This window comes from Hyposmocoma kahamanoa, unplaced genomic scaffold (genome assembly GCF_003589595.1).
Source record: "Hyposmocoma kahamanoa isolate Upper Pololo Valley unplaced genomic scaffold, ASM358959v1 92, whole genome shotgun sequence".
NCBI classification, from domain to species: domain Eukaryota; kingdom Metazoa; phylum Arthropoda; class Insecta; order Lepidoptera; family Cosmopterigidae; genus Hyposmocoma; species Hyposmocoma kahamanoa.
The window spans coordinates 21,991,504-22,006,525 of record NW_020654748.1 but is presented as its reverse complement, the minus strand read 5'-3'; the positions used below and the strand labels follow the sequence as shown (position 1 = coordinate 22,006,525).

Sequence of the window (15,022 nt, the reverse complement as noted above, 5' to 3'; positions counted from 1 at the left end):
ACGCGTATTGCCATTTCCGTCTGTAGCTCGGAGGAGCGTGGCTACATAAACAAAATTGTGTTACAGTAGTCACCATTCGAGGGACAATCTTAACACCGCGATTCGTACATAACGCCAAATGATCAATGCCATGCGAACTGAAATTTGGAGTTCCCAGTTTTTTTAATTTTGGAGTTCCCAGGTTCGATTCCCGGGCCTACGTTTATTTCTCTCGTGAGTTTGGGTGTAATTTGTGTTTGTTTATGTGTATGTCCAGGGCCACCAGCGACACAGGGTTTCCCTAGTGCGGGCCTATGTTGAGTGTGTGCGTTATTATTATTATCTGTTTGCCCCAAAGGTGATGAAATGGCTTATAGCATTCAGTCCGCCATTTATACATCAGTTTATTGTACAATAAAGTTTAAATAAATAAATAAATAATAACGCACACACACTCAACATAGCGCTGCACTAAGGAAACCCTGTGTCGCGGGTGCCATGGACACACACATAGACAACCACAAATTACACCCAAACCCACGAGAGAAATAAATGTAAGCCATACAAACATTTCTCCCGGCGCGGGAATCGAACCTGGGACCTCTGCGTGGCAGCCCGGCATGGTAACCGTTCGGCCACGGAGGCAGTAAATAAAAAAATAAAAAATAATTATAACTTTCTATAAAGAACAATCGACTTCAAATATTTGTGGAATTACATCTGTTTGTTTTATTGGAATCGGTTAAAGGGAAGTGGGTGAAATCCAATAAATCGGATCCAACCCCTAATTTACCCTTAGAGGTGAAATATTTTCTTCCAATTGGAATGACAGTACTACTGAAATACCCCCTTTCGTTCAAAAAAGAATCATACAAATCGGTTTACAAATTTCGGAATAATCACCTAAAACCATTGACTTACAATTATATGGACGTCGGGTCCGCGCTAAAAAGTGTCCGAACTTATAGGGCGTTAAAATCGTATACAGAGCGTCATTCACGCTTTAGTCTTCGTTTGTTCGACTGACAGCGAAGCAAGCAAAATTAGACAGTACTGCGATGACATTACAATTTAAATTCAACGTTTTAGCTTTTTCATATTCCTTTACATGTCACTACGTTTAAATAGGTTGACCTGGGACATTTTTTTCGTGGTTTTTGTATTAGACCCGTCGTCCATTTATTTGTAAGTCAATGCCTAAAACACAAAAATATACAGTCGAATTGACAACCTCCTTTCTGAAGTTAGTTAAAAAATATTAGTCATAAGTAGATCTGCAAAGCCGTGAGCGACTTAATATATCTAGCTTTTATTACATTTAAACCACCATAACATTTTATTATACATATATTAGTATATTTAATGATGGAAATAAATTGAAAAATGTGTTATTTTTATGAGACCTTAACTCCAGAAAAAAGTACTAGTGTGCGTAATGTCCACAGGCCAGCAAATCAAACTACACATTGACGTATGTTCCGTTGCAATGGAGGCGATTTTCGAACAAAAATGTGTGGTCTGATATGCCGATGTACGTACTTCAACTTTCCAACTACTACAATACTGTATCTTGAATAAGGAGGCTTATTATCTATTAAGGTTTGTGTATTATTTATGGAGCGACCGTAAACATTATTAGTAATGCTTGATTAAAACAATGGTTTATAATTCAAAACACCTTTAGAAATTAATGCAAATTGGCTACAGATTTTAATGTACCTTTACCGTGTATAATTCTACACGGTATCAAGAGTAAACTTCAATAGTTCCATATTGACCCAATTTCCGGGAAATCGGGCGAATGTGGCAATTTTCATTGCTTCCCCATCTGACGCATCGATGCATGGAATGGCTTTTCTCTCGACAGCTGCGAGGGCAAAATTCCAGTTAGCTGATAATTGCAATTCTTTCTTTATTGACCAAATCTGCGGAATGTGTAGACTTCTAAGAAGGCACTTTGGAAAATAAGCATTGGGTTTTTATTGAGTAGCAGTAGAGCATCTTGTGAAAGAGTTTGCCCAGGGAAGAACTGACACCTTACCTATTTCTGCCGCCAAGCAGTAATGTCAGCATTACAATGTTTCGGTTTCGAAAGGTAAGGATGACAGTGATCTTTGCCATTTAAGCTTCTTAGCCCTGAACGGCAATGCATTTGCACGCGTAATAAGGCAGTATGTCGCATGCGATAAGTGATAAATCTCCTCGTGACATATTTATTTCAGTCGATAAAGCTTTGTTGCCATTATTAATTTTGTTTTATTGCGAATATCGGACCGTTGAAGTACCGCACTAATGTCATTCGTTCTTTTCTTTATTTGAGAATGAACATGAAATTGCATATATAGCTATCTTTGTCTTTTAATCATGCTGTGAAGAGTCTAATCCTTTTAATTGCATTATTGTAAAACGACGAAACAGAAAATGGCGGGTTTGTAGTTACAGTTTGTACATAAATTGAGTATTCAGTTTAAGTGTTATTACGTTTTGAGTTTCTTAATTATTTGTTACTATTTAAATTGATAGCTCTATAGTCAATGTTCAATAAAATTTGCAAAAGCCCTACACAAAGCTTTTGTGAAAAATGTCGGAGAAAACTAAGAACTCGTTCTTCTTACTCGACATCTTCGCTAAAACAATATAAAACACCCACTATACAGTTTTAGTTGCATTAATTATTATTTACGTATTTCAAGTTACTCTCATGTTTAGAACTGTATCAAAAACTTTAAAAATGTTCTCCTCACCTTTTTTCAATCGGTTATTGGCAAAATAGTTGCCAACTAACATATTTCCAAAATTTCGCGCCAAGCGGAAGTGATTTAGTTAACTAATCAATTAAACAGGAAGTTGCATGTTTTAAAAAATACTATAAAATGACACCAATAGTCTTTGACTATTAATTTATCATTTTTTGCTTGGCGGATATGACGTTATTTAGTACAATAAAAAGGGTGTATCAGGAAAGTCCTTTCGTAACTAATATCTAGAAAGAAAAACGTGCCTTTTCAGAACATATGAATACCTCTCAAAATTACACGACGACGTAACTTAAGGAAAAAATATGTACTCTATTCTGAAGATGACAATGACCTTTGACAAAAAAGCATTTCACCTTGTTACCTAGTGTCCGACCATACATTTTATTAGCCGAAAGAAATCAAAGCCGAATGTGTAGCCGTCTTGGACATTTAAAAACGCTCATCGTCATGCCATTCTCCATCCATAGTTTATTCCGCTTGTATCTAGAATCGCTGGACTCATTTTAACACCCGAGCTAACTCGGGCATGGCATAGCTCTAAAGCTATGCCATACGAGCATTGAAACATCATCGCAACGCTCTGATTTCAACGGTGACCAAGTGTGGCATCGCTCTAAAAAGGTGTGTTATAAATTTGTCTGTAATTGTATTTATTTGTATGTATTTGTTTGCCGCCACAATTCTAGCTAGTTCTGGAATGGACGAATAATATTGAATACGTTAATTTTTATCCGAAAGCTGCGTTGATCCAGATGGTTTGCGGATGGATATTTCGAATTTGCGCTAAACTGCTCTGCGAACTATGACTAAATACCAAAATGTAGAAAGGCAAACCTCAGAGGTCACAGATGCATTCGTGAATTAAATTTTTCAGATGAAATCATAACTAATTATCACAGATAATACAAGAATTGGGCCCGGCGCCCATTGACGAGACGGCTCAGAGGATAATTTTTAGGTAACGTAAATATACCTTACCTGCCACCTCCGTAAGCCGAATATTTCATTTATGAATACCGAAGCCGAAGCTTCGATTGGACATTACTAAGGTATCAGGTATAGGCACGAAAATGGAGTCAATCTGCACCCCATTTCCGAGTGATCCCGATCGAACAGATTCTGTAGTGATGCGTCTATACATCTTCTTGATGACGCAATTACGTCTAAAGTTGTTTATAGTGACGACGGTGTCGAGCACATCCATTCCTCTTCGGAATGTAGGAAACTTTACAAACAAATTGCGTTTAAATTATAATTCTGACTTCGTTATCATAATTAAGGTTTTTAGAGAAATTGAGTTTTTATAGACTCCATCCAACCATTTATTTAACATTCGACAGCTCGAATTCTGATCAATAAGTCATGTCCTAATGCGTTTCCGTTTCGATGTTTTTATAACAATCGATTTTATTTATGAAGAATTTTAAATCGTGAATGTGAACTAGTTCAAAAAAGAATATATTGTCTGATTGGGATTGTAACGTTGCGTTTGACAATGTGTGTACTCGAGAATTAATAATTAACGTGAATGAGGATTCAATTGATGATTCCTGTTCATGTGGAGAATCCGACGATTATTGTAATAAACAATAAAACTTTATTCTTAATTTAGGAAATGAAACTATTATTTCGGATTTAAATCGCGTATATTTGTTTTTTCAAACAAACCAACGTTTCGGGCCCTTTACAGATCTTTGCGATTTAAAGCTCTGATTGGCACTGCAATTGTTATGGATAGGCGAGTCGCTTACCATCAGGCGCACGACCTGTTCGTCCCGCCACTTAGTATAATAAAAAAAATCACTGTTACAGCCACAAAAGCAAAATTTCAGACGTTTCAGCTAGTATAGTTTCAGTGATATTGCTACTTTTTTCTACATGCTTGCTGCTCAATTAAACCCAATACGTCAAACCAGAACCTTAACTCTACGCCCTAAATTGACCCCACTCTGATATGATGACCCGCTGAAGACGAGGCTTAATAACTAATACCTATAAAATAAATAATGCACTTGGCCTATGCCTATTTGCCTAAAACTCTTCTTCTTCTTCCTGTCGTTACCCCACGCTAGGTGGGTATCGCAGTTAGGGCTTTTGTCCTAGGTATTTACTAAAAAAAGACTAAACTGCGCAATAAAACATATACTAGGGTCAACGGCCAGCTCTGTTAGAAACAAATGACGTAGTTCGGCCTCACTTAGACAAAAACAAAAACATCTCGAGTTCAGTTTCGCGTGTGGATACAGTGAGTGTGGTTTGTGGGAAAAAAGTGAGTGACAATGGTAACGCCACAACAAATCACGAAGAAGGTAGTAGTGTATGCTCTTAAAGCTTTCAACTGCCTCCGTCCAGTCAACCCGTGACCAAGGAGCGTGCAAACGTTCCGAAATATCGGGACAATAAAAAGAAGGCGTACCGTGGTAAGAAGCCTGACATTAGTGATAATCATTTAATTCGATATGTGTTTCGTTTACTTCTTTACTGCCCTGCTGCCGTGTATGGGTGGAAGCCGCGACAGGGAAATGCCGGGTTTCCGTGTCGCGCTTTTCCGCGTTCGAAAATCGCAGAAAGCGAAGCGGAGGCAACGGTTTCAAATCTGGACCCCAAACTGGGGTTACACTTATTCACCAATAAGATATTTTAAATATTTATGATATTTTCGAGGAACGTACAGCAACGAACACCGAAATACGGTTACGTTTTGTAATACGTAAGTAGCAGCGACCGATGTTACAATTGGCGTGCGTTCTCTCTAGAGCTATAGGATCGTCTGCCGTGGCGGTAAGAATCCAACCAGCGCAGCCAACGTGACATCAGTGGCGAATAAAAGAACAGGGGGCCTACCACAACCTCTCAAAACAATATTACTCTACCTTACATTGACTTTTCGTACCATAACGCGCTTAAAGTAAGCTTATTATAAAATAAGCTTACTTTATTATTACTTATTAGTTCCTATAGCGTTATTTCTTTCATAATTTTAGGAAGGAATAGACAATATTAGGAAACCATTCGTTCTTTCAATCACTTTAGCAACAATAATACATTATTTGGGTAACTGGTCACCGTCACCGATAATGATGATGGTGATGGTGACGGTGGTGATGGTGGTGGAGGTCCACCACCACCACAAGTCAATAGTAAATTTTCGATTGCAAAAGTGTTCTCATCTTGATATAATAAATACGAAGAATAGATGAGATAAGCAAAGAGAAAAAAGTTTATTTTGACAGGATATCACTCATATTCTTTTAGATATGTGAAACTATAGAGTAAATTGTTTCATATAAAAAAAAACTTTTTGTGTCAACCTTCAAAAACTAAAATAAAAATACCTGACACAGCCGCATCAATTTCAGATTTCACCAAATTTATATTTAAATTCTGGCGATTCCACATGAAGAAATGGCAGGCAAATCATAGAAACAGGAATTAGCAAAAACCATCAGCCCACGTCTAGATCCTCATGTGCGTTCGTGACTTCTTGTTTGCTCTATGCCAGCCACCGTCCATTAAATGTGAGTACAGACTTTGACCTCCTGTGCGGGATTCAGCTTCAAAGCTATCCAGAAAACAGTCCAGCAGTTACTGTTATCCTGAAGATCCTTCCTAACATGCAGTCTTCTTCTGATCTTATGAATGACATATACTACAATACCCGCCTTCTACTGCGACAGGTTAATAAGCGGGAAATAGCTGAGAGGTGTAAATTAGTTTTGTTGTGTCATTAGAAAACAGTTTTACTTTTAGTAAAAAGAGGTATTTGCCTTCCATACGCGCGACATAAGATGCGTCAGTTGAGCGAGTTGTTTGCCTTCCATAGCAAGCTGGCTTAGCGACTTGAGCTGGCCGGCAGAAAAGTAAAAAATCGTTTCAATTTTAGTTTTGTTTATAAAAATCGGTTTTAATGTTTCAAGGCATATTTAATCGCTACAAATTTTATTTCGTGTAATTTTCTGCACCCTAATTAACTCTCTAATATGTTTATAAGTCATCTCTGAATAAATTAGTGAAAATAATGTATTGCACGAAAGTTTTAGTCTTAAAATATCACAAATCGCTTTCCTTCGGAGCCTGGTAAGTCCTTGTACCTTTATGTTGTCTTTGCGGACACAATGACACTACGGACCCATCTGATTTCGCTCACTCGTTTGCAAGCACTTGTATGCCCAAGCAGCACACCCATATCTAAATATATACTATAAGATATCTAATAGAATTTAATTCGATTGAATATTTAAAGAGTTCAAATTCCCTCAAGATATCTCGAAGAAGGTTTCTAGATAATTTAAAGTAAAAGTGAGCACAACTTTATTAGTAGATCACAAGAGTGCTTTGAGAAACTTATCTTTTTTCTCAAGTAACCCTTCTAGAATGCTACAAGACCATTTGTAGAATGTAGACAGTTTTTATTTAGTCTTGTAAACAGTTTTTAGATAATTTACAGTCAATGATAGTTTTTTTAGTAATGCTATTTTAAAACCAAAATACTAAATCGTTACAAACATAAGATAACTGCCTCCGTGGCCGAACGATTACCATGCCGGACTGCCACGCAGAGGTCCCAGGTACTATTCTCTCCCGAAGTTCTCCCGGGCCGGGAGAAATATTTGTATGGCCTACATTTATTTCCCTCGTGAGTTTGGGTGTAATTTGTGGTTGTCTATATGTGTGTCCATGGCACCCGCGACACAGGGTTTCCGTAGTGCGGGGCTATGTTGAGTGTGTGCATTATTATTATATAAGACGCAATTCTTTTAATACTAATAGATTTCAAGTTTAATGGCTTACAAAATATAAACTATCAAAATTGCAACATGGCGAAATTAGATATAATATTTCTGACTTTTTCGCGTAATGTTTAATCGGTTAGAAAGCGCGAATCAACGTGCGACTTTAAATACATTATGAAAAGTGATGTAAAACCTATCATATAAAAGTAATGCGCGAAAAGAAATTTTTCTCGGCTACTTCATAGTCATTCTTTTAAAAAAAAATGGCGATAAGAATTTAAAGCTTTTTTCAAAACACTGTTGGGAGCATTTTGTCTTTAGCTTTGTCTATAAAAAAACTTTAGAATACGAAAAGATTATTTTTACTTGCTTTAGTGTAGTTGATCTTGTAGAAGAATTTCATCACTCCTATGAAGCTTTTATGATTGTCTACAAAACGCGATGTTTCTAAGCGATTTTTTCTTTTGACAGTATTACAAAACTTTTATAAAAGTTATAGGGAATAATGAGCGTATTATGCATTGACTTACAAATAAATGGACGACGGGTCTAATACAAAAATCACGAAAAAAATGTCCCAAGTCAACCTATTCGAAATTTAAATTGTTATGTCATCGCAGTATCGCGCTGTCCGTAGAACAAATGAAGACTAAAGCGGAGTGTCGCGCTCTGTATACGATTTTAGCGCCTTACAAGTGCGGACACTTTTTAGCGCGGACCCGACGTCCATATAATTGTAAGTCAATGGTATTATGCAATAAATCTTTTCAAAACACTAGGTTAAAAAATCAATTTAAAAAAATCCGATTTGTCGAAGAAAAACGTTGTTCTGTATAATTATATGGAATGTGTTATATATGACTAGAAGGGTGGATAAATTCCTTATCATATAAATACAAGGAATATTTTAATGACATACCTAACTTATGTTGGAAGAAGTAAAATTTTCATTACAAAATTGAAATTATTTCTTCACGCCAACCACATTTCACACGATGATTACATTGTATTCTATTAATAGACGGCGCAATACACATACATAACATTGAAGTACTGTAGTTTACGCGCTCATTTCAATTGTTTTTATCACTTACTTACGGAATTACTTCACAATGTTTACTTATTTGTCAACAAACAACAATGCCGGCCAAGACCGGCTCACGCGCGAATTACGACTATTGTATCCAGTGTTGCCAATTTGTGGGGAATTTCAACCAGATTAGGGTTTTTGTGGGGATTGGCGCTATGTGAGGAAAATGTGGGGATTCTAACATTTTATCATTTTGGTTAATCTATCAATTGCTGATGCATCGCTAGTTTGATCGTTACTGTTAGAAACACTGTGATGGACTATATGGACGTGTTTTTTAACATCGCACATCCCTCGTATTATTAACAAACAGCTTAAATAGAATTATTATTAGAGCACTTGGTTCTGAATTGTAAAATTACCAGTCAGTGCGTGTTGAGTTCGCGATTCTTTCTCCCGTTTAGGTCGGTCCCCAGTGTGAAGCAAAACAAAATCACCTATTGATAAACAAAGCCGAGAACCTGGTACTTCCACACCACAACTTACCAAATATAGGTCAATATAAATTAAATATAGGTCAAAACTCATTGATTATTTCTAACATTAACATAATCTCACCAAATGCACAACAAATAATCAATTTACTTAATTTTGTAAGTAAAGAAAAATGTTTTTTTTTTTCAAAGACTGATTATTGTTATTATAGACTGAGATTAATATTGAATCTAATTAAAATAAATAAACGATTTATGGCCATCTAATTTTATAACTAGTTTTACATTTTACATTCTGTTTACATTCACAGCAAATGTAATAGATTATTACATTTTGAGTTTCTTAATTCTTTATTATATGTATTTTTAAGCGATGTTTTTCTAATAAATAATGAACACTCGAGATGTGGGGAATTTGTGGGGAATATGAACTTTGCTCTCCACAAATTTGGGGATTTTGAACAATATCCAAGACTTAATATCCAAGGTTCACCACCTCCACCAGATCTTTTAATATTCTTTACTTTATCCATTTTGCATGAACTCTTACAACGTCCAATGGAGTAAAAACCCTAATTGTAGTATTTTTTTAAATAAAATCTACTGAAGACGCGCTATAACGTGTTTGTCAATAAGTACAAACACTACAGAATGTCTATAAATTAAATATATCTAGAATAAACTCAAGAATATTAGTTTTTAGAGTATTAATAGACTTTACAGGATGTGTATAGAACAATTTTCCTAAAAGTAATCAGTTGTTCTACAGATGAACTTAAAATAAGGACTGTAAGAATAAATCTTAAGAGAGATTACACTTGATTAAGTTGTTTGGTATTAAGAAGGTTTTAAAATTTTGACTTGAGTGAAATAAGTCTATAAGAACTTTTTTTTTTTTCTAAAACCATTTATAGAGAACTATTATCTAAAGCTATATCATATTAAGACTGTATAAAGTGTGCTCCTTGAGTGAAGTTTACCTTATTTGTAACCCGCTCCACTCGCAGTGGAAAGCGGGCATAAAACTCGCCATCGTGGTGAAAGGAATTGCCAATCGACTTAAGATGGTCGCTGATTGTTGCCCAGGGTGCACCAGGACGTTCAGGAAAGGAATTAATTATATGTCGTGTAAGGCTCCTAAGAGCGGTTACACACTGCGACTTTTAGCGACGATGCAAATGCGATGCACGCGCGCGATTGTAAGGCGTGGTTATAATGATGAATTTTAAATCAACTGATTACAACTGTACTTATAGTGGATTTCCTATTCTCAGTTGATATTCGCTTAGTGACTATAAGTCTGAAATATGAGGTCATAGTAAGTGGACAATCAGGAATAATACCTCGTAAATCATTTGCGCCCCAACAGTCGCCGATTGCGAAAAATTACTCACTTCCCTATTATTTACGAGGACTAGTAACACGTATCATATATTCTATAACCTATTTCCGCAAATCATCGAAGCGGGGAAAGGCCTAATCAGAATTTTTTCTTTACCGGATTTTTTTATTGTAATTTCGAAAAGTTTTGGTTGTAACTTTTGTGGTTATTCGTTGAGTGTGGTGGAGGAGCGGAATGATACTAGTAAAGTCGATGAAGAAATAGTGTTTTGATTCTTTGTTGAGCAATTTTAGTAAAAGTAAAGGTCCTTGTAAAAGGGTTCGTCCAGAAAAATACTACCACTTTACCTGTTTCTGCCGCTGAGCAGTAATGTGAGCTTTACAGCGTTCCGGTTTTGAAGGTTAAGGGCGCTGGTAAAGCTACAGGCACATGGAACTTCAGCTTATGTCTCATGGTGACGGGCGCAGCGGCAGTGATCCTCATATCTTTGCGATTTAGAACTCTGAATAACATTCACTTGTCCGTTGTTATTTGATATCGTCATCATCATCTACACCCAGACTTTATCCACGGCTTCAATCATGCGCTAGTCTCATCCATCACGGCCCACGACATTGACAATGTCGTCTGCCTATCTCATTGCAGGACCTGCTACGTTTCTATAGCAAACTCTCGGCCACCATTCGGTTGTCACCTTAAACCATCTGTTATCACCATGACTCACAATATGTCTCGCCCGGGGGCCCTACTCTCAAAGCACGAGACTACGCGATTTGAGCACGAGACTGCGCAGTTTCCAATGGACCCGTTTGACAGAAAGTAGTTCCATAGGTCATCCGTAGTAACTGCTTCCGTAGCCGAACAGTTACCATGCTGGACCGCCACGCTGAGGTCCCGGGTTCAATTCCCGGGCCGGGAATAGTTGTGTGGCCTACATTTATTTATCTCGTGGACTTGGGTGTCATTTATGGTTCTACATATCTACATAGCGTGCGTCCATGGCACCCACGATACACGGTTTCCTTAGTGCAAGGCTATGAGTTTGTGCGTTATTTATTTATACATAGTGGGAAAACGGTTGTAACAATGAATGTACGACATTCGAGAATAGGAAGCCTCGTTATCCAATTTCCTACATTCATTTTGTCCAGGATTTATAATAAATCCAAATATAAAATATATAAATTCAATCAATTTTATCGAGGTAGCTCATGCGTGACTTATTCTTTATTTATTTTTTTTATTTTTTATTCACTATGTTCATCAACGGTTGTTACATCAAATTACAAGTTCAATTTACATAGATATTTGATGACAAGATGAATAATTAGTGAAGCACAACTTGCATTGAACACAGAAACAAAAAACAACATAATTAAAAAGAAAAAAGTACGGAGTTATATTCAATCTCTGTCAATATTTATTTCATAAGTAAGCAAATGATACACTTGAAAACATTGATTAAGTTCTACTACTCATTCGTGAAGCAGATTCCCCTGAGAAGAATGAGTAAGAAACTCCAGGGTCATTGCTCTTTGTCAATAAACATTCCTATACATTTATCATTACAATATTTACTACAAATATCATTGGTCGATATAACCTGCAAGAGCTAAACCGTTCACTAGCGTAAGGCCAACGAAAGCTGGCACAATGTATTTTTTCAAATTCTTATTACGGCAACACTATCACATATCCGTCAAAAGTACTTTGACAGTTCCTAATTTTAAAATTACAGTACACTTAGCACGAGCCCGAAAACAAAAAGTCTTGAAGATGGTAGTTGATTAGTTTGATTGTTCTTTGATGTGAAAACATAGTCAAAGGACAACATCGCTATTAATTATTATTGTAACGAACCGCCAAAGTACACAAAATTTGGACGTCGTGCTACGGTAAGAAAGAAATTCCCTTTAATTGACATTTGTATGAACTGCAACTTAGACCTCATAGCGCTTATGCTCCCGCCGGTTGAGACAGTTAAAGAATATTCGTAGTGACGTGACGTCATTTTCGAGAGAAAATTGACAGTTCGAAGAAGAGATAACTTTTTCCTCCGGCTCATGCTAAGTCTGCTGTTTGCCTGACTGCTTACAATAGTGTTGCAAGCACAAGATTTTTAAAATTTGCCGCTCTTTTTTTGTACCTGCTTTCGATGGCCAGACTCTGCCATGGCTTTTTGTTATACAACTACGCAGAAGCTGTATAATATTATAATAACCCTTAGTATAAAGTTTTTGTTTCGTTTTATTGTTGCTTAACTTCTCTAAAAGATATAAAAATTGGATTTTCCACGTTTTCTTGGAAGGCAAATTGAATTACCTCAACACAGCTTTACTAGTTTGAAAAAAGGCGAAACAATAAGAACAAATTCAATTACTGTCGCGTATTAGGTGGAAATTGTTGCATTATAAGGGTTTAATAATAATAACACACACACTCAACATAGCCCCGCACTAGGGAAGCCCTGTGTCGCGGGTGCCATGGACATACATATAGACAACCATAAATTACACTTACCTCAAACTCACGAGAGAAAGAAATGTAGGCCACACAAATATTTCTTCCGGCTCGGCAATCGAACCTGGGACCTTTGCGTGGCAGTCCGGCATGGTAACCGTACTGTCACGGAGACAGTTTACTAGTTACTATATAGTTTTGACAACATGTAGTATATTATTTGTTAGGGCGGAAAGTAAATCAGGTTACTCTTTTTTGTACTAATCACATTCGTTAGCCTATATAGTCCCACTGCGAGGCACAGGCCTCTTCTCAATTCGCATTGACTGCACACACATCATTAAATAGATTTGTAGATGTCGCAATTTACCTCACGATGTGTACCTTCACCGAAAAGCTCATGGTAAATTTCAAATTTAGTTTTGCACATGACACCGAAAAACTCAAAGACGTAAGCCCGAATTCAAACCCGTGACCGTTTGCTTGAGAGGCATTAGATTAAACCGCTACGACGGCCTTTTTGTATTTTTAAAAATTAAGTGCGCAATTAATAAAATAAAAATATATTTATTTATCCACAAAACCACAAACATATATAAGCGAAGAGCTAAAACAAATGAACAGTAGGACAAAAAGTATGAAGACTGATTGCTTATTTTCAAGCTTCAGCTAGCCTAACCTTTAGCTATTCGCTTGCTGCGTCAAACCGGCAAGCGGATTCAAGTGTATACAAAACACCAAGCAATTAACAAAGGCTTCTGTGTTGCACTATAAATGTATACTTCATCTTTATCTCGCCTGATGGAAAACGACGACAACGATGGACCATACATATCTACATAATGCTTATGTATTCTCTCCGTGAAAAAGCCCAAATTATATCGTGCAGGGAACAAGCCTGCCGGCAAGGAATTCCACTCCATGGCCATACGCCAAATAAATGTGCGAATTCTTGGAATAAGTACAACATAGGAGTGGAACTCCAAACATAAACGGGTTTTAAGCGTATTTTTAAGCCGGTTTCAAACTTTACGTTCATATTAGGGAGCCCCTATACTTAGTGAGCTGGTCAGATAAGACTTTATGTCCAAACAAGCTCCATATCTTTCTGCGTTAGTTTTGATTATAGTGACCCTCCCTACCTTGATACGAGAAGGGCACTATAACCTGTGCGCACAGAAACCTTATAAGTTCAGGTTCTGACCCCAGATCAGCCAGTGTACAGGGTTCTCACAAACCTCTGCCACTTGACTTCATCCGGTTCTTCGAGAGGCTAGTGCCTCGAGTGAGGTGATCCACGCTCACTTCCCGTTGCGTATTACACAACTAGCGGTTGCCACCGCTAAGCCGTATGTCCAAACAGCAAAGCCGAAAAAGACGTGCGTTCGCGTCGGAGTTCGGAGCTGCTTTTTCGTTCTATTTCATGAATACAAGATATCGCTGACAAATGTAGTTAACAGTGCAGGTCTTATATGTTAGACCGTACATTTCACTAAAACTTGGCATGCGAATATTTTACACAATTCTTTTTTTCAGTTTTGATGAAGCATGCATTTAAAGTTAAAGTAATACAGTAGAATAAACAAACAATAACAATTGGACGTCAAATTATAACATAGAATAGTTAAAATTATCTGTATCAAGCACAAGTCCGGTCGTGTACGGAGTATACTGCTGCCACCTTTGCGATGGCTCTGCTATATACAGTATAAATACGGAAAAATAGTTTCATTTCCTATGTGTAATAATCGCGAAAACCTAAGAACTCGATATGTTAAAAATATGTTGGCATAAAATAAAGGTGTTATTGTGGCCAATCTTTCTTTGATATAGTGTATCGATGAACAGTTGGTAACGTACTACGTCTAGATAGAGTGCAAATTACATATTTAAATAAAAGTGTGGCGCGTAGCTAAAGTAGATCGCCAGGTGCGCACGGTTATCCCGAAGAATGTATAAAACAATACATTGTATTTACATAATAATATATGTATATTAAAATAAATAAACAAAAAAGGCTACTGTTGTCTAACAAATATTAAGGTCCAGCAACTGTTGAGGTAGCACAACACAAGGGAAGTAGTTTGGTTTAACAAACGGTAACTGAAAAAATAATAATAAAAAAAACAAACAAACAAACGTTTTAAATGATAGTTTGACTAAATGTTGAACGGTATCACAAATATATTGTCAAGAGGTAGTTTAGAGAAATCTGAACGGTACCT

General features: G+C 36.8%; 1 protein-coding gene across 2 annotated transcripts in view; it reads left to right on the top strand.

Annotated features, from left to right (window-relative positions):
- Nucleotides 1-6,084: 6,084 nt before the first annotated feature.
- The window catches only part of LOC113236838, a 35,156-nt gene continuing 26,218 nt past the window's right edge, over nt 6,085-15,022 (top strand). For both annotated transcript variants that reach the window (XM_026473040.1, XM_026473039.1), the window contains exon 1: nt 6,085-6,256. In XM_026473040.1, the coding sequence (XP_026328825.1) occupies nt 6,205-6,256 (52 nt within the window). In that variant the 5' untranslated portion in view covers nt 6,085-6,204. The remainder of the gene's footprint in view (nt 6,257-15,022) is intronic.